Raw genomic sequence first — 23882 nt, 5'->3', positions numbered from 1 at the left:
AGCCTTGGAAGATGGCATTCTTTGGTAGCAGAATAAAGATGCCTGTTTTCATTGTCACTTGAAATCCAGCAACAGTGCTCGCGTTGATTTATATCATCTGTCACTGCAAGCTTTTTATTGCCACAACGGCTGGAACCGTCCCGACATCCGTTAGCTGGAGCCAAGCATAAAATCTCAGCTGCTTCATACACAATACCACAGTAACTACACAAAACAATTTGATTTGCTGGGGTGAGGCCCTTTTTTTGTAGACATTTCCAATATTGTAAGAAGTGCAAAATGATTTTTAGACCACAGTAAAAAGTCCCAGAGCATGCCTTTAATGTCTCTGTGGCTGTACGATGCTTCCCTTCTTTGGTCAATTTGTCCATGGATTCAATCAAATGAGTTATTTGATTTGTGTTCTCTCGTAAAGCCAGGACCGACACAAGAAACTGATTTACAGATTAAAAAAAAAGAAGAAAAAAAAAAAAGCAAATGTTCTCCAGTTTCATTTGCTTCCCTTATCTCCATGGTAATGCTAACACACCAGCTTGCCTTGGTTTGAGATAAGGCCATGTCTTTTATTGCAAACAGACTTCTCTTTTTTTATACCATAATTTTAGATCATAAAGTGGTAATTATTATTGTGTATTTACACTCTTTACCTTATAATTTCATGGCTTGCACATGTTACTAGCCATACTGCTTACGTTAGCTGCTGATAGCTGTTATCAATTTACAAAAAGCAAACATGATAGAGCTAAGTTACATTACCTAGACTTTTATGGTTTTCTTTCTTTGCATGTCAATGAACAACAGGTCCACCCTTATAAGGGTGGAGGTACTAGTACATCCATTAATCCATCCATCCTCCTCTGCTTATCCAGTTCAGGGTTGTGGGTGGGGGGCTGGACCCTGTCCCAGCTGCCATAAGACAAGAGGGAATTCTTTTTTTTCTTTTAAGCATTGGTTTGCATTCATTCTAGTGATGGATTTTACACTTTTGAAAATAGCATTTTGGTCATTTTCAACTTTTTGTAGGAAGTGTAACAGTGATGGTGCAGTTCTGTTTTTCTAATCTTTAAATCGCCTTCATTTTCTGTGAACCTTGTTGTGCTCTGGTCAGAAGCACAAAACACAAAAGGGTTTTTTCTTTTTTTTCCCTATTCTTGTCCTGCTAATGCTAATAACCTTTGCACCTTTTTTTTTTTACCAAGCTCATATGCATCTGTGTCAACATGGCTTTCCCTTCAATGTTTTTATATACAGCTGCGTCGACATGAGCAGACGCGAGGTGGTCGAGACCCTGTAGCGGGCGCTGACTCTTCATCGCGGCACAGTGGGACTGGACAGGACAGCGGTTTCGGCAGCGACAGCGCTCGCATCCGTATTGTGCAAATAGAGCAACAGAGCGGGGCCAGTCACCACTGCATTGCCAGACCCTCCCACAAGTCCACCATTACCAAGAACCTAAGCTTTATCCCCTTTGACATCTTTCTCACTGCTAGTAGGCTGTCTGTGATGACCTATTCTTGTTCCAGCCCTCCAAAGGCAATTCCCTCTCTGTCGGATACTCCCGGCACACCGGAAAAGATGCAGCCTGGGGATAAGGTAAATAATAAAAGCTTGTCACATGGAACTCTTGCGCCCATCAGTTTCTGGATCTCTTTGTTATCCACGTGTCTAGAATTATAATAGAAACCATGTACAATAGCATGCAGTGTTATTATAAGAGTTATAATGTTTGAGTTATAATGATTTTTTGAGTTTTAAATCAAAAAGGTTGATTTTTGTAAAGTAAATCAGGGTTGATCTAATCTAAAATCCTGCAGCTTTTAGAATTTATAATTACCTCTTTTCAAGTGTGTCTGATAACAAAGTATTTGTTTCATACATGTCTAAATTATAAAACTCAATTATAAAAACTCAATTTAATATAGTGCAACATGGACCATCAGTGCTCATCTAGCCACATAATAACAGTATTTTACTGTATATGTATTTGTGCTGATAAATCATTTCAAAAGATTCCCACAGTCTAAGCAGATGTGGAACTCAAAGACATCTGGGCACAGGTTCAACACAAGCCCACTCAAGATAGAAAAGCAAACAAATAACCATGTTGGGCATTTAGAGCTGATAAATTAAACTTGCTCACATCGACACAGAGTGCACATTACATTTTTTGGTTCAAGTTTTTATAAGCAGCACCAAACAGCCCAATTTGATATGTATAAGGTCAATAAGGTCAACAGAACCAAAGTAAGCTCCTCAAATTCATTCCAGTGATTTCATAGGAATCCTGCTGCAGTAGTAAGAGATTCCTTTTTATCTGATTCAGGCTGGAAAGAGTGCCCTCAACCAGCCTGAGACCAGCCTCCAGTCTGAGTCACATTCAGCCTCGGCATCCCCAACTCCAGATCTGCCTCCAGCTACCCAGAGTTCACTTGCTGGCTTGACTGCTGAGGACATCCTCAACAGCAACACCTCCCAGCCAGCCTCCCCACTGCTGAGAGGCAGCCTGCTCTCCCTGGATGGCCTGCCTACTCCGACACGCTCCTCAGCCCGTCAAGCACTTGGTGTAACCATAGTTAGGCAGCCTGGGAGAAGAGGGGCTGGCGACCAGGTGTTGGAACCCCTCTTGTACCTACAGGTGATGCAACCTTCTGCTCTGCTCAGCTGTCACCACCGCAAACAGAGGATGGAGCTGTCTGTGTTTGATGTGTCCTTAAGAGGAGTAGCTGCTGACTACAAGTGTCTAGGTGAGAGAGATAAGTAAATATGTTCCACTGATTGGCTGGGGATACTTTTAAAGGGTAAATAGATTCGAATTTTGTTATTAAACTGTAGATCCTGGACAAATTGACTTCCACCTCCCCCCATGAGTCATATTCACTCAAACTAATAAATGTACGATTTCCTGATGTTGACATGTATGCCCTTTTATTTTTCTATTCATGTTTTTATGTGCCTCGTTTTGTTCAGACCCGGGAAAGACTCTACCAGAATCTCTGGACTACAATGTGTTTTGGCTGCAGACAGTAGCAGGAGAGGTGGACAGTAAAACGGGGATTCCTCCCCCTCTGCTCTGCTTCCAGATTAAAGATTTCTTAAATGGACCAGGTGGGAATCGTGCACACACGCACACACTTTTGTATACTCATGCAAAAAAGGTGGGTGGGATTTAACAAAAGCGGGCAGTTTCTTTTTGTTTGTTTTTTTACAATGGTCCCAGTAGGTTTGGATGGCTTCTTTCCCTCAATATATGAAATCATCATTCTGTATTTACTTGGATTTAAATTTGTTTGATGATCCCAAACATTTAAGTGGGACAAATATACAAAATTCAGGGGGTAAATACTTTGTCACAGCGCTGTATTTTAGTTAAAACAACAACATGCTTCATTTTTAGCACTGACTTACACAACATCTTCTGGTGTATAATACCATCCAAAAATCCAGTTGCAGCTCTGGGTTCATTTTAGTCACTTTACCTTTATCCATAAGTTCTTGTTTTTCTTTCCGTGTTTAGTCTTATAACAGCAGTTCAAACTGTCATCCTTAAACACAACAATTTCACAGCCAACGTTTTCTATATACTGCACAGTCCCAGAGTAAACACACGTGTGAGCATGTGATGAAAATTCTAAGTAACCTTATGGATGTTTGCTTCAGAAAGCCACTGATATCGCAGGTGTCCGTTTCTTTGAACGGTACAATACAATCCCCTGTGGGTTTAAGCATGTAGTCTCATGCTTCTTTGAATTTGCCTGTCACTAGGTATGGTTCTCTATTTTTAGGTTGATATGATATCCATATGAGTAGCTTTAAGCTAAGGTTTTTGACCTAAGGGTGTGGTTGACATTCTACACAAATACAAGAGCAATAAATAAAAGTGTGAGTGGGCCTTTGAGTCTCAGTGTGCACAACCTTTTTATCCCTGTGAGTGTGTGTAGGCGCAGAACATCCTCCAGAGTTCAGCTCCCTGAACCCAGGCCAGATGTTGCAGATGCATACGCACTGACACCTAACTACAGACATACTTTGACATATAGCCCGTCTTTCTTCCACATGCATACAATCATGAACACATACTGTGCGTGTATACAGGGAGCCTCAGGATGGACTGTAGGTGTTATTGATGATAGTTTAGCAAAGCATATCACTCCCTTGCTCCCACACACTTTACTTCCTGCTGTCAGCCGAAAGCCCTTAGCTGCTCTGTCCACCTAGAGGCCCGAAACACAATACAATGCAGCTCTATGTACAGCCCAACAATCACACAGTACAAGCAAATACAACCAGATCCATCAGTGACACCACTAACCAATGAGTGAGACCTTTGCACGAGGCCAGATTGCATAACTGTTTTAACAGATTTTAAGGTATATGGTAAGAAATGATACTTCACAGTATGTACATTAAGGAGTGGAAAGAGAGTGTCCTGCAACATTGGTATGCTTTAATCTGCCTGTGGAAAAGAGTAAGAAAGAGGAGCAGTTATCGTTCAGGTGCATTAAATAGATTCAGTTTATTTGTTTATTATGTTATTAAAAAGTGTATATGGCTCAGTGTTGATTTTTCGATTTTACGTAATTTATTTATAGAAGCCCTGTCCTTTTCACTGAACAGAGTTATATCTCTAATGATAATTATACTGTAGTTATATCTGATGCCTGAGTGCAGCTGAGGTGGAGATGCCAATAATGTGAAATTACAGTCAGGTGTTTCCCTTGAACTAATAAAGAGATGAGCTATCTCTCTCTCTCAGTAGGATTAGCTGCATCACAATCACTCACATTCATTCTCTCTACACACAAACACACACACACACACACACACACACACACAAAACCATACCAAATGACTCAGACAGGATCCAGGCTCAGTGTGAGGTTGCTCCGGGTCAGGCTCTGCTGGAAATTTCGAGAATTGACCACACATGCTACTGGTTCTTCTTCACCCCTTCAACCACATAGTCACACACTCCGACACATGCATCCATATACACACTTTCAGCTTTGTGTTGTTTAGTTGGATAACTCTCTGGGGAAGATAATTATCGTCTTCAAGGTTGGGGGAGAAAAGGAAGAAGTTACACAGAGCAGAAGAATCCCAATACCGGAGGTGGTTTTTGTAGAAGACCCTTATTCACAAAATGTTTGGACGGGACACTGACAAATTATTTTCTAATTCATAAATGAATCACTAAGTAGTTCAAGAAACGCCGTGACTAGGATTGACTAGCTGAAAACTGGATTATGAAGAACAAACGCATTTAGCATTTTATTGATTTGTCCCCCTGTTGTTTTTACAGGTGATTTATTTGTGTGTAAGTCTCTCTAACTATGTGTGCGCTGCTATGTGTATCATGTTTGGCGGCCCCTACTTTGATTTGACAGTTCTTCACATTTAATTTATCTCAGCCCAGCACAGACGGAGAGAAGACAGCCGTGAGGCCACATCTTGCTGTGTGTTTACAGCAATATGCTCGCAATTTCAGCAGCATTTATTCAGCAAGACCAATCAAAGCGGCCCTCCCAAGGATGCTGAGTGGGAAACACTTGTAACATGTGTACTGTAAACTGGATGGTGTTTCAGCATTGACCCCCACTCAGCAGCCGCTCATCACATACACGCGCACGCTCACATAAACATAACTAATGCCGATGCTTACAGAACGTCAGCCTTTTCAGAACTACTTGAGTTCAAGGCTTGACCAGCAGAGACATAGATGATAAAGTCCTGAGTGGATCGGTTTTTTTTTTTCAACTCGAGCAGCAACCAGTGAGCACACAAATACGCATACTTTCCCTCCCTGCTCATTTTTTGTTAGTCATGTCCAGAATCATAACTGCTACCACTCGAAGTCGAGATCCGCCTTTCCTCTGTAAAGAAGGAGCAGGTGATAGATTAGCTTGAACAAATTGGAAACACTGCTCTCTGTCCCTGGTTTCTGTCAAACCAGAGTTTGTAGAAATGTTGTCATTTACTGTATACAAGGGTGTGCCCCTCCGAACCACCAATAACATCCACAACCTCTCTAATTCAAGTCATCTGAGTGACTTTTTTGTAATGTTGGGAATCAACAGGTACCCCCCAAAATATTGTTTGCCCTTCCGAACCCAGAACGAAACACATGCCCTTCACATACAGGTCCCGCGTAATTTGACACATTGCCACCTGTGTCAGACACAGGCTTTCCACTGTCAAGTGTCAAGCATGAAAGTCAGCTAGAGAATTCAGAGGGGAGGGTGTGGGAATGAAAACAATGTTTCTGGTGGTTACGCATAATCACATATACCAACGCCAGGTTCAAAGTGGGGACAGCATCACGCGTGACCTCACCAAAAAGCCACAGTAACCTGGGTAATAAATGTATTTGATCTCCCACACTACTTTGCAGAGGGGTCTGTGTGTGTTTGTGCGTGTGTGTATACCTCTGTTAGACCTTGATCTTCCACTTTCTCCTGTGCTAATAGAGGCTGACACCTGAGAAGGGCCAGTCTGTGAGTCCCCGCAGCCTGTTCACATTAAGGCCTGTTATTTAAAAGTATGCGAGCACCACCTTTCAGCCTTCAGGCTGGACGTTTGCTCTTTGCACAAGCCTTCTACTGACAGTCGCCAGTTTAAAATATTTGTTACATTCGGGGAAAACGTCAGAGTGTTTTCAGCTAAATCATTCGTATATGTAAATCTCATTGCTGTTAATGTACTTTTTTCAGTGCCCCTGCTTGGTGACAAAGGTTTCACCACATGTCTTTCAATATTTATATTTCTTGCCTTTAAAAAAAAAAAAAATCCCAGTCACCCATGGCCCCTGCTGGCACGCTGCTGACAGTTTAAAATAAGAGTGACATTTATGTTTTTCCTTCACTTTACAGTATATATAGTTGAGGGAAGACTTTATCGGATGTCACATCTTAATCCATAAATATAGAATTTACACTTTAGTCTGTAAAACCTAAAAGCCTTTCTTTTCCTCTTGAGTTTAAAGTTTCCTCTTTTTATATCATCTTTGCCTAGTGAAATCACATGTTCCTACATCTGTCTCTGTTTCTCACAGATGATCAGCTCTAGAAAAGAAAAAAACACACTTTGGATTGTGTTCGATATGTGGAAATTTGATAAACTTTTGCAAAAAACACAGGAGGCTGTACAGATGCTGTGGCTGTCTCTTCACAGTACTAAACCCCAATAGATAGCAGTGGCCTGTAATCATTTCACACTATAAAAAGGAGGAAACTTACTCTTTTTCCCACCGTTCCTTAAGGAATGCTTAAATATAGAAATGGAAATTTAATATTTAACAATAAATATTCAACTGTGTTGCTATAGGTTTAATATACCGTGTATACATTATGACATCCTGGTTATGAGCAGGAGGGAATTTATTCACTTTTCTTAAAAATCTAACTTTTCTTTAAAAGTATATACAGTTAATGCACAGTTTAGTGGAATATTTTATCGATCATCGTTATTTAAAAGGTTAGTACCTTATTTCAGACATGGGCCTTACATGCAAGAAGGATAACTATAACCATGAGTTCCAGTCTAAAAAGTCTTTGGGTTATAGTTAGCCGTATCGACTTGCACTACTCAGTTTGAGTTGGTGAGTTTAAGATTAGTGAAAAAAATCGAAATACCTTGCCATCACTTCAGATCTGCCATTGGTGGAGGGATAGGACCGGTAGGGTGTAGAAAGGAACTTTGGGAGTGAGTACAATGATAATGAGTACCAGGTCTCCATGTGCCGGGAGCCAGGCCATGGCACTGGCTCTGGCTGGTTGATCGGGGACATCTTTACTTGATTACGGGGATGGGTTGATTAGGTTGTGGGTGGAGGAAGAGTAAAAGATAGAAATGACTGAGCAAGAGAGAAGAAGCAGGAAGATGGGTTACATGAAACAGACGGGGAGAAAATGGATTGGTGAAGTAACATGGGGAAGGGAACAGAGGAACCTGGATGAACAGCTGCGTACAGCTATTTATTTCACCGCTGTAAAGTTTCCTGGTGATAAGTCAAGTGGAAATGATAAGCTACATTGCACAGCAAATTCCACCTATCCTTCCTCCAGCTCGTCTCTGCAGTTATCCTTCCATTTGACCATGTGCTTTACTTCCGCTGAATTAAAAGAGAAAGTATCCTGAAGGCAGATTCAGTGTGTGTGTGTGTGTGTGTGTGTTTTGGCCTTTCACTCTTGGCAGTGTTCCCGCTCATGTCATTTAGTGCTCTTACCTGGAGAGGAGGTAGACAGGGGGCCTAAAACCCTTAAAAGGCTGTAAACACTGGGGCCTTGATGAGACCATGAAAAACAGCTGCACTGGTTTTTTGGGTTTTTTTTTTTTTTTGCTTCCCTCTCCCATCATCATGAGCAAGTGGAAAAATGGGATAATGGAAGTGGTGTAAAACGGCATTGAGTTAATTCATGTGTCTCTGTAAATTCCAGTCAAGTGTTTGAAGGCTGCAGAGCACCAGAGAGTGAGAGAGAGATTGAACAGGAGAGAGTGGTCTCAGATTTACGCGGCTGGCACGAAGAAAACATTCTCTTCTGCTATTCCGCAGTGTCACGTTAGGATGTTACAACGAGACAATCAGGAATTTGTGCGTGCATATGTGTCCATCTAAGACGAGGAGAAGAAAGAGTTTGAGACTGGACCCAGCTGTCCTTTTAACAGTTTGCATGCAAAGTTGAGTGATTAGAAGAAGAGAAAAGTTTGATTTATGAGACACAGCACCATTTAGTATCCCATGGGTCAGATAGCTGAAAATCTGCTCAGTGGGACATTGATGAAGCCTGCCTTGTCTTAAAGCCCCCAAATGGATTTTATCCAATTTATGATGTTTTTCCAAATTTCAACAGCAGGTTTTAAAAACCAAAAACCACAGCCAATAGTGAATTTATTCAATTTTAGTTCCCATTTTGACATAGTTTAAGGGCCCTGCTCTACAATTGGACAAGCCTAAATTGTTACTATATATATATAATATATATATATATATATATATGTATATATATATATATACATATAGATGTGTGTGTGTGTGTGTATCTTAGCTGTTCCCAGGAGCTCTGTTCTGGACAGATGCCCGATGTATATGCCACTCGCCTAGCTTGGGAGTCACCGCATACATACATCCACATCTCGAGCTGTGTGTGTGTGTGTGTGTGTCTATATGCAAACAAAACACACAGAACCTCACAGAGATGTAGTTAGTCTGTTTCCATCATGATGCATTTTTGTTTTTTCTGACTAATAAGTTATGTTTTTATTACCTGCTCAAAGACTTTGCTCTCTCTGCTTCCAGCCCAGTTTTCTGTATCACTCATCACTTCATAAATACAAGTCAGGATGTGCACAAGCACGGTGTTGTTGTTTGTAAAGTTTGCTAACAGCACAGATTGACTAATACTCTTTCATTTTTTATTTATTTATTTATTTATTGCTTTGTTGTCTCTCATCTGTTTTTTTTTTTTTCTCTCCACAGCTGAACTGAACATGGAGCTGTCACGTCCCCTGAAAATCAGTCCCACTTTGGCAAAGCTGGAGCAGGCCAAAGCTTACCTGAATAAAATCCTACCAAACTATACATGGGACAGCTCAAGTAAACCACCGTCTGCTTCCTCCACCCCTCATTCTTCCCCTGCAAAGACACTTCACAGGGCCTTTCCTCCTCGTGCAGACAAACAGCATCAGGCCTCAGCCCTGGGTAAAGCCAGCAGTGTTGGGGCGCTGGCACTCACCTTCCACAAGGTTTCTCTTCGGACTGCCCAGATTTTAGTGGTTATGGAGACTGACGCTCATCCAATGAGGCCCAGCATGACAGTATCAGTGTCAGCCATGGCAGGAAGTCTGAACCTGAAGTCAGGGTCTAGGATAGAAGGTGAGTAAACCTGTTTTTTGGTTTTGGGGGGGGGGTTAATTACAGGTCACCTGAACAGGAACCAGAGGGACCAGCAGTGAATCGTGCATGTAATGTTTGGTTACCAGGGTAACCCCTATGCTCTAATATCTAAGCAAGGTATCTTATGATGGGAAGCGCATTTCAACTTGTCTAAGATGGACTAATGACTTCTAGAATTTGGAAAAGTCTTTCAAAGTGATTTTCTGTTTTGAACCACACACCTCTCTCTCTGTCACTGAACTGATCCCACAAACTGTTGAAGGGAGGTGAATAAATCAGGAAACAATGAGGGAACTTGTGCTCTTCTTTGACTATGAATGGGGAAACCATTGTTAGCTGTTACACAGCTTAGAGTAGAACGATGCAGCTTCCTCACGCTTCTTCTTTGGGGGAGGAAGGAACAATAAACAATCCATCGAGCCCTCAGGGCATGGATCTTCATGAGCGCTGCCTGCTGTGCCTCTGGCAGCAACCACAGTTCATATATTGTGTGTCATTTGTTTCCCTCCAGAGGAAGGGATGATGGCTTGATGCAGCAGCAGGGGTGGTGACAACGGCAGTTAAAGACGTTTTACTGTAATACTCTTGTGTCTGTGACCAGTAGGACACCTGCTGCTCAGGGGGCTGGAAAGTAGTCTCCAGGCCCCTAAAGCCTACTTTGTTGAAGTCTACATTGCACTCTGTTGTTGTGAAGAGCGGGAAGGCCGGCAGTGGTTCTTACGGTGTGACTTTGTGGGGAAGGCAAAGGTCAAAAGCATCACCATGCTTCTTCCTCAATTCACTACCTTGCACAGTGGTTACTGCAGCCCCTAAACAACTCCTTAGCATGTGAAAGCTCATATGGGGAATCCATATTGACTTGTTTGTCAAGCAGGCTGGAGAGATTGAACTACAGCGATTTATCTCCTACTATGGCCAGGCCTATGATACAGCCATAGTCCTACATTGCAACCCAGAAACCCAGAGAATAAGCTTAATAACAACACATATCTTCTCCCAAGTTGTAGTCATCCAGTGGGAGGCTTATGTCCTGAAACAATTCAGCCTAATAAGCTGAGATCAGGGTGACCATATTAGTACATGGAGGCTTTCAAACATACCATGTTACTTGGGAAGGCTGGCTCCCTGATGTGAATGTGAATCGATGGTTTAGGTGGGAGATGATGTGAAGGTGATACATCACTGGGCAGAGGGAGAATAGAATCCTCCTCATCCTCATCGCTATTGTCTCTGAGGGGATCCATCAACAAGCTCAACTTCTTCTCCTCGTTCCTCTCTGGAGTCGAGGAGCGGTTTGGAAAGACAAAGAAATTTGGCCTCTGAGTCTTCGAACATGTCCACCCAGCTAGTGTCAGCTGAGTTGGGTTTGTCACTGGGCTTTGCCACAGTGTTGGAAAAGCAGCAATTTGCTTTTGAGGCTACCGACACTTGCAAACAGTGCTACAGTGTTCTTCGTATCATTACATGGCAATGCTCACAAGAGATGGAATCTGTTAGCGATGGTGCATACAGGCGATGCAGAGGTGACGGGAACTTTTCCCTAAGATGGTCAACCTGCACGAATTCCTTAACCTTATCGAGAGTGGCATTTCCCTGTGAGGATCTACCAGTAGTCAGAACCACTAATGCTCAACTTTGACAGCTAGCAAAACGGCTACACAAAAACAAGCTCACTGGATGTACTAGCTGCAACAATTCAAGAAGCAAATTAATTTTTGTAAGGAAAATATAATTACAGCATAAAAACAACTAATCCTGAAACCAAAAAAACAACAATTAGGGACTAGATTGACAGTAGCACCTGTGACTAGTTAAATTAATAATCCTTGTCCAAGACTGCTGAGGAGCTCTAGTGATCTTACCAGGAAGAAAACAAGAATGTGTGGTTTGGGGCCAGAGGCTATTGGAAAGGGAGCTGGGGAATCCTGTGTCGTTGAAGTGATTGGTCTGTTTTAGACAGACTTGTTGATAATGGAGCTTCTGTGACTGGTGACACTATAAGGTGCTTCTCATAGTGGAATAGCAATTGATGTTTGAAGGAAAGCTAATGGGTAGCAGTTTAATGGTATTGCCTAAGCACAGTTTACATTGTGAACATAGAAGTTAAGTAGGAAAACAGAACTGTGAGTCATTATTTTGCAGATTGCTAAAAGTGGGCTTGGACCTTAAATGACTCATTGTTACATGTTCTTTTTGTGAAAACTGAAAAACATCAAACTCGTGATGTGATCCATCTCATTCTGCTATATTTCAAGATATGGCTACTTGCTTCAAGGAAATTCTTGAAACAGGTGGAGCTACGTTGGAAACATCTGTCATGACTTCACCCTGTTTGGCAGAAGTAACCAAAATTTAAGAGTCTGTAATACTCTGTACTAAATGTACATGCTTTTCTGTGGCGTGTCATTTGTCTAGTACCCGAACTCAGCATTTGGGGCAAGAGAGCAATGAATCCAGGCACCTTGAAAATACAGTACAGTTGCAAAGTGCTCCAGATATCCTATACAAAATGTAGTGTAGAACAGATTGTTCATTCATGTGCTCACCTCACTTACATTTTTTATTCCTTCAAATTAAAAAATATGCCTGAAATGTAACATGTTTACTCTGCAATATGTTTAATTCAACAGCAAAAGCCTAAACCACTTTTTTAGTGAGTGTGTGCCTCTTTATGAGTTGTACCTTCCGTATATCTATTGATCACTATGTCACCGCATACCAATAGTGAAAGTATTTTCTTTCCATGTTTGTTGTATGATGTCTTTGCCTGTTTGGAAGGTTTTACATTCTGTCATTTACTCCCAGTGATGAACACTGGGAATCAGATCGCACTGTTGCTTCTATTATTATTTGGAATATTGTTGTTTTTTACATGTGCTAGCAAAGTCCTCATCTGCCAACAGCAGGGTTTGACAGTAAACTGTGAAGTGAGATGTTTGTGTTAGTCTTGGGTCTAAAGTTGTAGGACTGGGTGTATTTGATTACGTGGGTATGTGTGCATTTGGACATGAGCAAGACAGTTTTTTCACGCAGTTTTGTATGAATGTGTTTGAGGGCAAGATGTTTGTTTTTGTGCTAAAACCAAACCCTGCCTTCATCAACACTGACTATTATCCAGGAGGCTTCATAGTGTTTCCATTATGACAATCAGAACCGCTAATGCTAATGTAAATTAAAGAGCTTCCAATTTCTTTGTGCAGCTGGGTGTGAGCCGGCGCACTATAACAGATGATGAGGGATTTTTAGTTTGTTTTTCACTTTTGCTGTTTCTTGGCATGTCTTCTAAATTGGACAGTAGATGGAAACAGAAGGATAAAATAGGTGGGGGGGATGAGGGGAGGAGATGGCATGCGACGTGCTTGAGATGAAGAGGAAGACTTTCTCATTATCGTTCAGGTAGATGTTTTTTTTTTTTACCTCTGTGCCGATGAGCGGCACGTCCTCTGTTTACTGGGGCTGCAGAAGAACGAGGACAAGCTGAAACAAGGCTCCCTAAGTGCCTGCATCTGTTTTACAGATGTTGTTATATAGGGTTACTTCAGATAAAATGATTGTCAAAAATGTTAATTAAAACCTCAAACAATTTGCACTTTGTTTACTCGAATCTGCATAACTGCACGGTGACACAATACTCAGCAGTGCTGCCCTGAACTGATTTTCACCAGCTTTCAGCTTTCATCCATCTTTGATGTGTTGACTTTGATAAACACAGTTGAAACTGTGTGTGCAAGGCAGTGGAAAAAAACCAGTTTAGAGACAATAGCGCTAGTATGAAAGCTAATCCCGTCCCACTCACTGTGCTTTCGAATGACTCTACTATTTATAGTTATTACTTTCTTTTGCAGTCGGTAATACGTTTCAAGAGATTTGTTCATAATAGTTCTTTGATTTGTTTACTGTAAACATAGGAAGTACAGATTGATTTGCCGTGAACTGTCTTTTCATGGGTATTGTTTTCTCCACAATTACCAGCACACTGAAAGCAAGCCACTGTTGCTCTAGAGCCATTAGAGCCTGACTTGATGCAAATAAAAAATATGGGGATCAGGACCACTGGTGTTTATTGACATCCACTGGGTTATTCATCCTCAGTTTGGCTCTAAACGTCTTGAAATACTGGTTGTTGTTACGCTTCGAAAAACATAACCTCATGCGCGTCTGTTCCGAACAAGACATTATAACAACTGCCATAAAACTAATGCTGTCATCATGTACGGCAGACATTTTACTCAACTCCTCTTACATCATATCTGAGTGCTTTGTGAAATACCTGAGACATCTTAGATCCTCTGTACAGATCTCATTAAGGACTGTGATATTTCATTTCAGCGCCTTTTCTCAGAGCACATGCTGAGCCATGATTTGAGTAAGACTTGGGAAGTTTACGTGGCACTAAATGCTTGTAAAGAGCCTCTTGTTTATATGGGGTAAGACATTAAAGCAAACTTCTGAAGTTACCCTTCTGAATAACATGTTTATCTCACCCAGTTGCATGCGGATTTTTTTTCTTTTTGTTTATTTGACAACTTAAGCACACTTATAGATCACAACACACACGGCTCTTTTCCCCATGGGTTTCTTCACATAGCGTTTCCAGATTTGTTGCCACTGAAAGGAGACAAACTGTCTCCAATTACACAGACTGATCACTAGTGACATTAGATGTATCTGCTGACTTTTAGCCTTAGCTGCACTGCCTCCATCACTCACCACTCTGGCCTACTCTGTGCCTTGGAAAGCGAATACCTTGGAATTTTCCAAAGATAAAGGTTGGGATTCCCATTCTGTAAGGTTGAGCCTTTGAGCTGCCACAATAAGTCAGCAGGAATGACCCCCCTGGGAGTAGCTGAACATGAGAGATGTAAGACAGGAGAATGTAGTGCGACTGCTTCTACAGTATGTATTACTACTGTTGCTGCTGTTGTTGCTGTGCTGGTCCTCCGTGGCAGGCTAAGACTGATGGAGCAAATCCTGAGCAGACCTCACGTTGAGGCCTGTGTGTGTAAGGAGAAACGGGAGAGGGAGGAAGTGGGAGGGAGAAGTTGCGAAAGAAGAGAAGCAAGGGGTGTTGAGGATAAAGTAATAGAGGGAGAATAAAGTTAAAGCAGATTAATTAAATCAGGAACAAGGGAGTTGACAAAAGAGCTTGTTGGAAATGGATTGTGACTGGGAAAAGGAGAAATACTCACTGAGAAGATAGTTAGCACATAAGACCATAAGAGAGAGGCATAAGGCACATGTAGACATATATAAGAGAGGACAGGGAGGCCACACTGTGTCCAGTGCAAGATCTCCCCAATATTTGTCATTGCGCTCACCCTATCCTACCCTGTCTTCATCATCCACGCAACATCTGGGGCTCTGTACCTGGTCTTGGCAACCCCCTCTCTGCCAGGGGACAAGATGGAGAGAGAGGGGATTAGGTTGACAGTGAGGTGTGTTACCAGATCCTGTGTTAATGAAAAGCAAGTGGAAGCCCTGCATTCCTCCCTCCATCCACGAATCACCACTCCCCAAGGTAGGGGGGCATTTGTAGTTCAATGAAAGAAAGAAAGGAGGTGTGCAAAAGAGAGAGAACAGATGTCTTGGGCTCCATGAAACAAGACCCTCCCTAATCTCTCAGCTCTCTGACTGCTCATAGAGTGCCCCTGATTTCCTAAGAATGCACACACCCACACGTCCGCAGACCCTGTTCCTATAGCGTGCTTTATTTTTGCACATACAGGCAAAGTTTTGCTCTCAGTCCCTTACTTGTGTGGACCTCCGGGTTCTTCTTCCCTGCTTTTTACTCCAGCGCACTTGTAAATGAAAAATTCTTATTGTGGAACAAAGCGAAAGCTACCCATTATTTATTTATGTCCTTTCTTTATCTTTCAGTTCAAGTTTTATTTTGTTTCTTTGGCCAATCTTTGAATTATGATCATGTCAGTTTGTTTACTCTGCTGAAAGAAAGCCACTCTCTTCCATCTATCACATTATTTCTGCTTCAGTGGTCAGGAAAGAGCAGCTGAGTTAAGCCAAGCCAAGAAAAGATTTATATTTATCTGCTGTGATTTGGCACGCTCGCTATACTAATAAATTATTTTCAGCACATTAATAACAGAAATACTATGTCACAGAGAAGACGTGAGGAAGAGGGGTCCGGTCTGTTCAGGTATTTACCTCACATTTCTGCTTAATGCTGCTCTTACATTGTTATTGACATTAAATGTAAAAGTTCAATATTTAGGTGATATTAGTTTAATAAGGCATCATTAACACCTTGATTTCTGAGTCCACCGGCTTATCATGTAATGTGCCTGCTTTTGTACACACATGTTGATACTTGTACTTTTCTACAGGTAAAAGTATTTTACTACCATCAAAACTTTGAAACCTTCCAACAGGGACTGTAAAAAGTGTTTGGTTCAAAGCAAGCTCCTCTAGCTTACTAGAGAGAAAAAGTACTTTCCTAATAAAGCCTAGTAAGAAAGTACCGTTACTCTCTTAAAAAGCTCTTTTGTAGTACTTTCTACGAGTGTTTTTTAATGTATACTCTGTCTCTCGATCAAAACAGTGCCCAGGTGTTAGTGATACATTTAAAATTTTTCGGTTATAGACAAAGATAGACTAAGTGACTGTAAGAGAAAGCAAGTGTACATCTTCATGAATAAGGTAAATTATTATTCATACAGTTGTTGCTTTATATCTTTTATTACTCGCCACTAGTTTGCCACACAATTCTTTTTTTTTGTTCTACTTCTGTACATATCCAGCCAACACACACATACACACACACACAAATGGATACATACCATTGGAGTAGCCAGAGAAAAAGAGGCATTTCTTATTGAGTTACATTTGAAAACATCCATACGGAGCCCGAAGCTGTTTGAAAAAGATTTCTCAAAGGCAGCTTAAAACCTGATAATTTGTCAGAACCCAGCCTTAGGCTGGCTAAAAGAACATCATGGAATAAAAATTCCACTTTTTTGGGAAAAAGACATTCTGTGTATGTAGCACATAGACTTAGCTTCATATGTAGTGTTCTTATGAGAAATTACATTTAGTGTCGGAATTAATGCATATCTTGCATACATGATCTGCTTACGGCTTGCAGCTCTCATTGAACCCATATTTACTCTATTTGTAATGGCTTGGCTGACATGCAGCTTTTTGCACTGAGCTATTTTGGCCGATAGCGTCCCCTGCTACAAAACCAGTTTCCTCTAGTGTCCTATAGTGGTCTTGTGGTGAGTGAGTAGTGTATTTCTGTGGTGAGTGACAGTATATTACTCCTATTACTCTTACCATCCCAGAAGGTCTTCAGGGGCCTCTCCTGGTTATGTAATGACTCCTTTAGGTTTCTTCTAATTGATACCAGCACGTCGCTGAGTATAAATCAGCCAGGCAGTGGTCAGATAACGGCTGCCAGGGAGAAACCAACATGGTAAATCAGTCTCCGATCCTATCTAATCTATCTAATGTTTGCCAGAGATGTATTTCACTTCAGGAAGATTTCTACCCAACCTTTTCCCCACCACCCACTTGGTTCCTCAAGTGTCATAGGTTGTGCATTTGCCTGCAGTAGATATGTGTGTGTGTGTGTGTGTGTGTGTGCGTGTGCACTAGTTTACTAATCTACTAGCAGTGAAAGCATTAGGTACAGAAATCCAAGTTAATTCTCAATGGGTTTTGTTTATTATTTTGACTCCATTCTAATAATTTAACACAATTACACAGTTATTCATATACATGCATCCATGTACTGTAGCTGTGTATTTGTTCCTCACTTGTTACAGCTTTTTTACAGCTCTGTTTTTTCTAGCAGTTACCTAAGGGGACATATAAAGACCACTGCTATGTGTATAGTTAATTAGGGCTCAATTGTTTATTTATTCAAAATTAATAAATAACCAGACGGCATATTATTTTAGATGTGAAGGAAAAAAAGTATTACTCAACTTCTTAATTTGTTTTCCCCTGTTCGTAACCATGATGTACTGTATGTGTACAACAGGCAGAGGTGATTCACTGACATCTGTCCACTGGCCTTATTGATCACCTCTCTTACCAGCCCTGTCTTAGAGACAGGGCAAACAGCTGCCTGTGCACCTATATTTACTTCCTTATTAATCAAGTTCTTACTTCTCTCTTCTCCTCTTAGTCTTTTTCTTTGCCCAATGTGTCACTGTTTGTTTTTGTCTGTGTGTTTAATACTCATCATTTATAAATATATTGCATATATGCTATACAAAGCCCATATTTCAGATCATCTCACCAGTATTGAAAGATGTTAGCTCCTTCTTATGGCAGAACTTCACAGTCCGGTTGTGTAATGTCTTTGGGCTGTCTGCTGTCTCTGGAGGCAAACCTACATAGTGGTAATATGGTCATAAAGAGCAAAGGCAAGGATGGAAACAGGCTGAAGAAATGTGCTTCTGACTATTATTCAGCATGAAAGCAAGAACAGAGTTAGCGATGGAGAAAGAAAGGGATTCCCCCTCATTAAAACCACTCCCAATTAGGCTGATTATTGAAAGTGTTGGCTGCTGCTGCTGCTGCTGGCTTTAACACCAGGATGCTGCGGTCAACCGGGCTGTAAATGACGCATGGTGAGACGGGAGGAAATGCTTTGCTACACACTCTGTGCGTGCGGCTATGTGCATGTGTGTGTATTTATTTGCACTTGTTCACCTGGGTGTGCATGGTAAACGTCTGGATTTACATCTGTATGGATGTAGGCATTCGGCTCTACTTTGCTAAATGCGCCTACGTGTGACTGCACTTAACCTAAATGTGCTTTTGTACATAAGTGTTCATGAAAGATTTTCATCTTAACAAGCCAGTTTGGGAGTTCCCTTGAACTGTGCAATAAATCGTAGCCATGAAAATAAACCCATTGTCCACAGTTGAGTAAGTAATATCCAAGCTCTGTCTGTGCTACGGCACCAGGAGATATTACCAGGTAAGCTGCCAACTTGTATCAACAATGTCTTTCCTGAAAGAAATGAGTCATCCCAGTTTAACTTTTAACCCAGATTGTCTTATGCAATAGAAGTTGTCTTTCTTTGCAACCCCATGTTGTGTTATTGCACTTTAATGTTGAATAAGATGTTCCTTAGTCAGTTGACCAAGCCTGGAAAGATTTGAGTATCCTTGTGTGTCATATCTTCATCACATCATAGCTCACTTTCACTCTCATATTCTCTGTTCACGTCTCCACACTCTTTCCCACCATCCGTGTCTATATCTATTCATCTCCTCATTTGTCACCTCCTCCCCCAGTCCCCCAATTCATATGCCTTTCCATCTCTCCTTCAAACCCCATTTATCCTGCTTTACCCCAAGTGAACCGCAAGCTCCAACTAGGCAGTCTTTACCTAAAGCTTTCAAATATAAGGAATAAAAAGTTTTATTTTTGGTGCGGTTTTTATGGAAAAATATCGATAGTGTAGCTTGCCAATCCAAACACTGTGTAATTTGCCATCTGCTCCATACACATCATGTCATGCACAGTGCGGTTTTTTTCTACATACTTACGCTGATGTTATTTCTGGGTGCTAATTCTGAGTTAACAAAGGGTTTACCATGTTTTAAACAGCTTATAGTATCATAGAGGTAAATCATGAATGTTTGACCTTTTTGCTACATGTCTGCTTGTTTCCTTAAAAAGAGGTATCACTGCAGTTCAATGCACATTTGTTCTGACTGCCTTTATCATATGTTTAGACTTAATGGGATTGGTGTCTTCCATGATAATGGTGTCCCTGATCACGGGACCTGAGGGCTCACTGAACTGTTTGAGTGTGAAAATGATATGAATCATATTTCCTTCACAGTTCCCAGATCTTGTCCTACATTGGCACCTATGGCCAGTTTTGAACCACTGAGTTCTGGGTTGAATTCCTTATTGCTAAAATGTAAAATATCTTGAAGCATGAAGACGTGCTTTCAATTTCTTTCATAACTGCAGCTAAACCTTTCTCCCGATCAGTCCTGAACACCACTTTGAGCAACATTAGCCAAATCGAATGGGCAAAACATCATTGGGTTTTCTCCCATGAACTGTTGGATTAAGGTCAGGACTTTGATTTTGCTTTTCCAACGCCTCATTTTCATCCTCTATTACCATTTTGTTGCTAAGCATCACATTTCTGCATGACCCACTTTCTTCTGAGATAATTGCTCCATCAATGATGGTGAGCCATCCTGGCCCAGATCCAGTAAACAGGCCCAAATCAAACCCCATCCCTCTTTGTTCCACAGATAGAATTTGGTTGCTATGCTGCAGTGCGGTGTTTCCTTTTTATCAAACTTGAGGCTTCTCATTTAAACAAAAAACGCTATCTTTTATACAGGACAGCCTTCTGGGGTGTCCTAATTATCATTAGTGAATTGCAAGTGGGGAGCAGTGTTGTTTGGAGAGCTTTGGTTTCCTCATTGGTTTGTGTTCCTCATTGATGCTGCATTGGTGACCTTTCACAGTAGCTAGTGCAAGAGAGACTTTTAGTAACTTAGAAGCCACCAGGGATTTCTGTATGATCTCCCACATCACTCTTGGCATGGTTGATCATGCCTGTGAAGGGTAACGATGCTCTGGAATTACCTTCATTTGTACACATGTTGTCTGACTGTGGATCAGTGGATTCCACACTCTTCAGAGAACGTCGTGTAACCTTTTCCAGCCTGGCGAACCATTGACAATTTTTTTTTTTTTTTTGAAGTCCTCAGAGTTCTCCTGTGTTTGTGCTATGATTCAACTTCCTCAAAGTCCCGTTCATAGCGCCCACTCACACCTGATTGTTCTCCCACCGATTAAAAATTCCCATCTCAGATTTTACCATAAAATCTAATGCTAATACTAGAGTTTCTTAGACTTTTCCACAGAGATGTGTAATACTGGGTCATTTTCCTTAACAGATAAATGACTGAGTAATATTTTTATGTCATTTCATTAATTGTATTCCTTCTTTTTTTGGCTGTTGTGTGAAAAAAGGATGGTGTTTTAGGTCAGATTTTTGAAGAAATATAAAACAGCCTGACAAAGTTCACAAACTGTTTTCCTGCTAGACGCAGAAACAGGTGTTGCTTTCTTTGACTTTCCCAGACTAACAGCCAAGTCAGCTGGAGTGAGAATTTCTCGAGTTAAAAGACATGTTTGAAGAACCACTTCTCCGGGCATTATTAGTCATCCAGTGTTGAGGTTTCCAAATGGGCTGCCACCGCTGTAGCTATAACTGACCAGATCAGCCCTCCCACATCAACAGCTAGTTGTCATGTATAGTGAGTTATGGCAGCAAAACTACAAGTTCAGGAGAGCCTGTGACCACAATGATGCATCTCAGTTTTAATGGAAAGGACAGATGATGTTTCAAGCTTTCCTTATTAAGCTGGGGCTTTTGCTACCTTTGGGGCTTACAGGATGAGTAGGTGTTTGGCTTTTCTCTCATTGTAACGTGTCTGCTAAACCTTTTACTTCAGCAATTTACAATATAAAGACAAAGATATGCAGTTTCAGATTAGTTTGACTATTTCAAATACCCCAGTGTCCCTCTGTCCATGAAATGAACTCATGGAGCCCCATCATATTAACTAATGTTTCTGTGTTGTACATTTTACACCCAGATGTTGTCTAATTCCAGTGTTTCTGGTGGCTTAACACTGAATATAGTTTTGCTGGTTATCTGCACACAAAACACGAGGTCCAAGGCATTTACATATGCCTGTTCTGAGCGAAGAGTAATGTTGTTTCCGTCCCCAGAGAGCCAAGTATTTATGCCATTAACATCAGGCGAGCACAATATCCAGGAGGATGTGGTTGGTGTAACTGCACTGTATGTTTTGCTGCTCTGTTATCACAGTGCCAGACTGTTGTAATTGACCAGTGCAAAAACATAGAGCCAAGCATTTGTGCAGCTGATATTTGAGGTTCAGTTGTTTATGTCTTTTAATTTCGTCTGGCCCAGTTGCAAATGAACAGTGTTAGTTTTTATACATCGTTAGAGGTATCGATATTTCACTTTGAAACCAGGATTGATTTTCGACTTTTTCCCATTTGTCCATTTTTCCATTGTAGAATTACTGAGCGCCTGCTTCTATTTTACCCACAAACCATTTATCCTTTACCTTCTGTTTTCTCTCTTTAGTTCTGCCCTGTGCTATGCATGACATTTATTGCTACTTCTTTTGTGTTCCAAGATGCCATTCAGGCCGCCTCTGTGCTGCTCGAGGTAAAAGATGTGTTGGTGAGAACTGGACTAAAGGAGCGAAGCCGTGTCCTGTTGGGACCATTTTCCTGCAGCGGTTCCTTAGAGGCTCGTTGGTGTCGCCACAGTGGCAGCCCTGGACCCGAGCCCGGCCCCCCCAAACTGCTACTGGACCTGAAGGGAGGCCTTCTGCAGGTTCGTATAGGATTTATTATCAGGCACAGCGATAGTTGATGGAAATGAGTCTCTCTGAAGAATGCTTTGTAAATGTTTTAATGAGGTTCTTCCTGCTCAACACCAGTCTTAATCTCAAGGTAGACCTACCGCCCACTAAAACATCCGCTAAACTGTCATTGGTTTCCAAATTAAACTATACAGCATGTATATGCTGACACCCACTCACATCATAGCTTCTCACAATCTGAATACTCCTCTTGAATCTGATATTCCTTTTTAATTCACCATGGCTTCTGTCCTCTTTGGAGTGAAGTGATGACAGTAGAAATTACATGCTGTAATTTCACTGTACATTTGAGTCATATCTGCTGGTTAAGTGGTGGAATATTAAAAAGCTATTAATAGAGGCTGGGAAGTAGGGGAGAATATGTGTGGCTTTTTTCCTGTCACAAGTTACATAATGCCCACACTGAAAAGTCCCTCTTCAATGTGACTGACTGAGCACATTATTACAAGTGTATTATTCCACATTACTCGCTCAGGGGGAACCCCCTGACCTCTTTTATTCAGTGATTCTCTAATGCTCTTATTGCGTGCCCACAAACAGAAACATCACTCGCAACTCAACACTTAATACGTAATCATACATTTCCCTCTGCAAATATTGGCATTTGTGGTGTTTTAATCAAGTGCTGTTCGAAAACCACCGGAATTCCCTCAGATTCCTTCTTTTCGTGCTCTCTTTCCGAAAACTTGGGGGGGAAAAAAAAAATCCCCAAATTTTCCTGTTTTTAAGAGTTTAGTCATAACCCACCCTTGCAAGCTAGTGAGCGGCGGCCGAGCAGCCGGGCAGCTCCATGTGTGAAGAGTTTTTGACTCAGAGATTCCTGGTCCTTGGTCCAAACCCCAGGCAGACTTGCTTTGATGGAACAGAGGAAGGGGAATGCCGCGGATAAGTGAGGAAGACGTAAGGTTGTGTTGGGTAATGTTGGTAAGGTTGTGAATGGGTGATGATGAGGGTAATCCTGACTCCTTCTCTTCCTGTTTTGGAAAAGAAAGTGTTGATGCAGCTTTTCAAGAAAGAGCCAGAAGTCTGTAACATGTAGCTTTATCCTCATGCCCATCTGTTATTTAACTTTTTTTGACTTTTCCCCATTTGGAGCTCCTTATGCTCCTCTTTTACTCTTTTAATCCTTGCTCCCAGTCATCTCACCTTTTTTGTTCTGTCCCAACAACAGGTCTTTTGGGGCCAGGAACACCTGAACTGCCTGAAGCTGATAGAGGAGCACCTCCGTGCCTACCTCCACCTGCAGAAAGGGGATTCAGCTGAAAGCTGTGCTAAAGGCAAGGCCTGCCACACCCAGCCACCTCCGTCTCCAGGCTCTCCCTCTCCTCGGACAGAGCACAGCTCAGATGACTTACGCACAGGACGTTTTCAGTATATCCAGGACTCAGGTGAATGTCAATGTGCTGTATGCTGATCTGATGCAGAGATGATGTGCGGCTCATAGAACAGAGATTGAAATGTAATAATAATAGTAGTAATTGTTTCTTGATAAGTTTCGGTCCATAGGATAAACAATAACGATGGCTGTTTATTCATATATTCGTGTAAGTGAGTTGGACAA

The 23882-nt window shown here is 41.5% G+C and overlaps 1 protein-coding gene across 3 annotated transcripts in view; it reads left to right on the top strand.

Annotated features, from left to right (window-relative positions):
- The window catches only part of LOC116315277 (vacuolar protein sorting-associated protein 13B), a 298439-nt gene that overhangs the window by 207617 nt on the left and 66940 nt on the right, over positions 1–23882 (top strand). For all 3 annotated transcript variants that reach the window (XM_039619055.1, XM_039619054.1, XM_031733531.2), the window contains 6 exons: positions 1252–1593; positions 2324–2744; positions 2968–3105; positions 9473–9868; positions 22070–22272; positions 23493–23709. In XM_039619055.1, the coding sequence (XP_039474989.1) occupies positions 1252–1593; positions 2324–2744; positions 2968–3105; positions 9473–9868; positions 22070–22272; positions 23493–23709 (1717 nt within the window). The remainder of the gene's footprint in view (positions 1–1251; positions 1594–2323; positions 2745–2967; positions 3106–9472; positions 9869–22069; positions 22273–23492; positions 23710–23882) is intronic.

The sequence above is a fragment of the Oreochromis aureus genome, linkage group 11, assembly GCF_013358895.1.
Source record: "Oreochromis aureus strain Israel breed Guangdong linkage group 11, ZZ_aureus, whole genome shotgun sequence".
In the NCBI taxonomy this organism is placed as follows: domain Eukaryota; kingdom Metazoa; phylum Chordata; class Actinopteri; order Cichliformes; family Cichlidae; genus Oreochromis; species Oreochromis aureus.
This window is presented reverse-complemented; position numbering and strand designations above follow the sequence as displayed.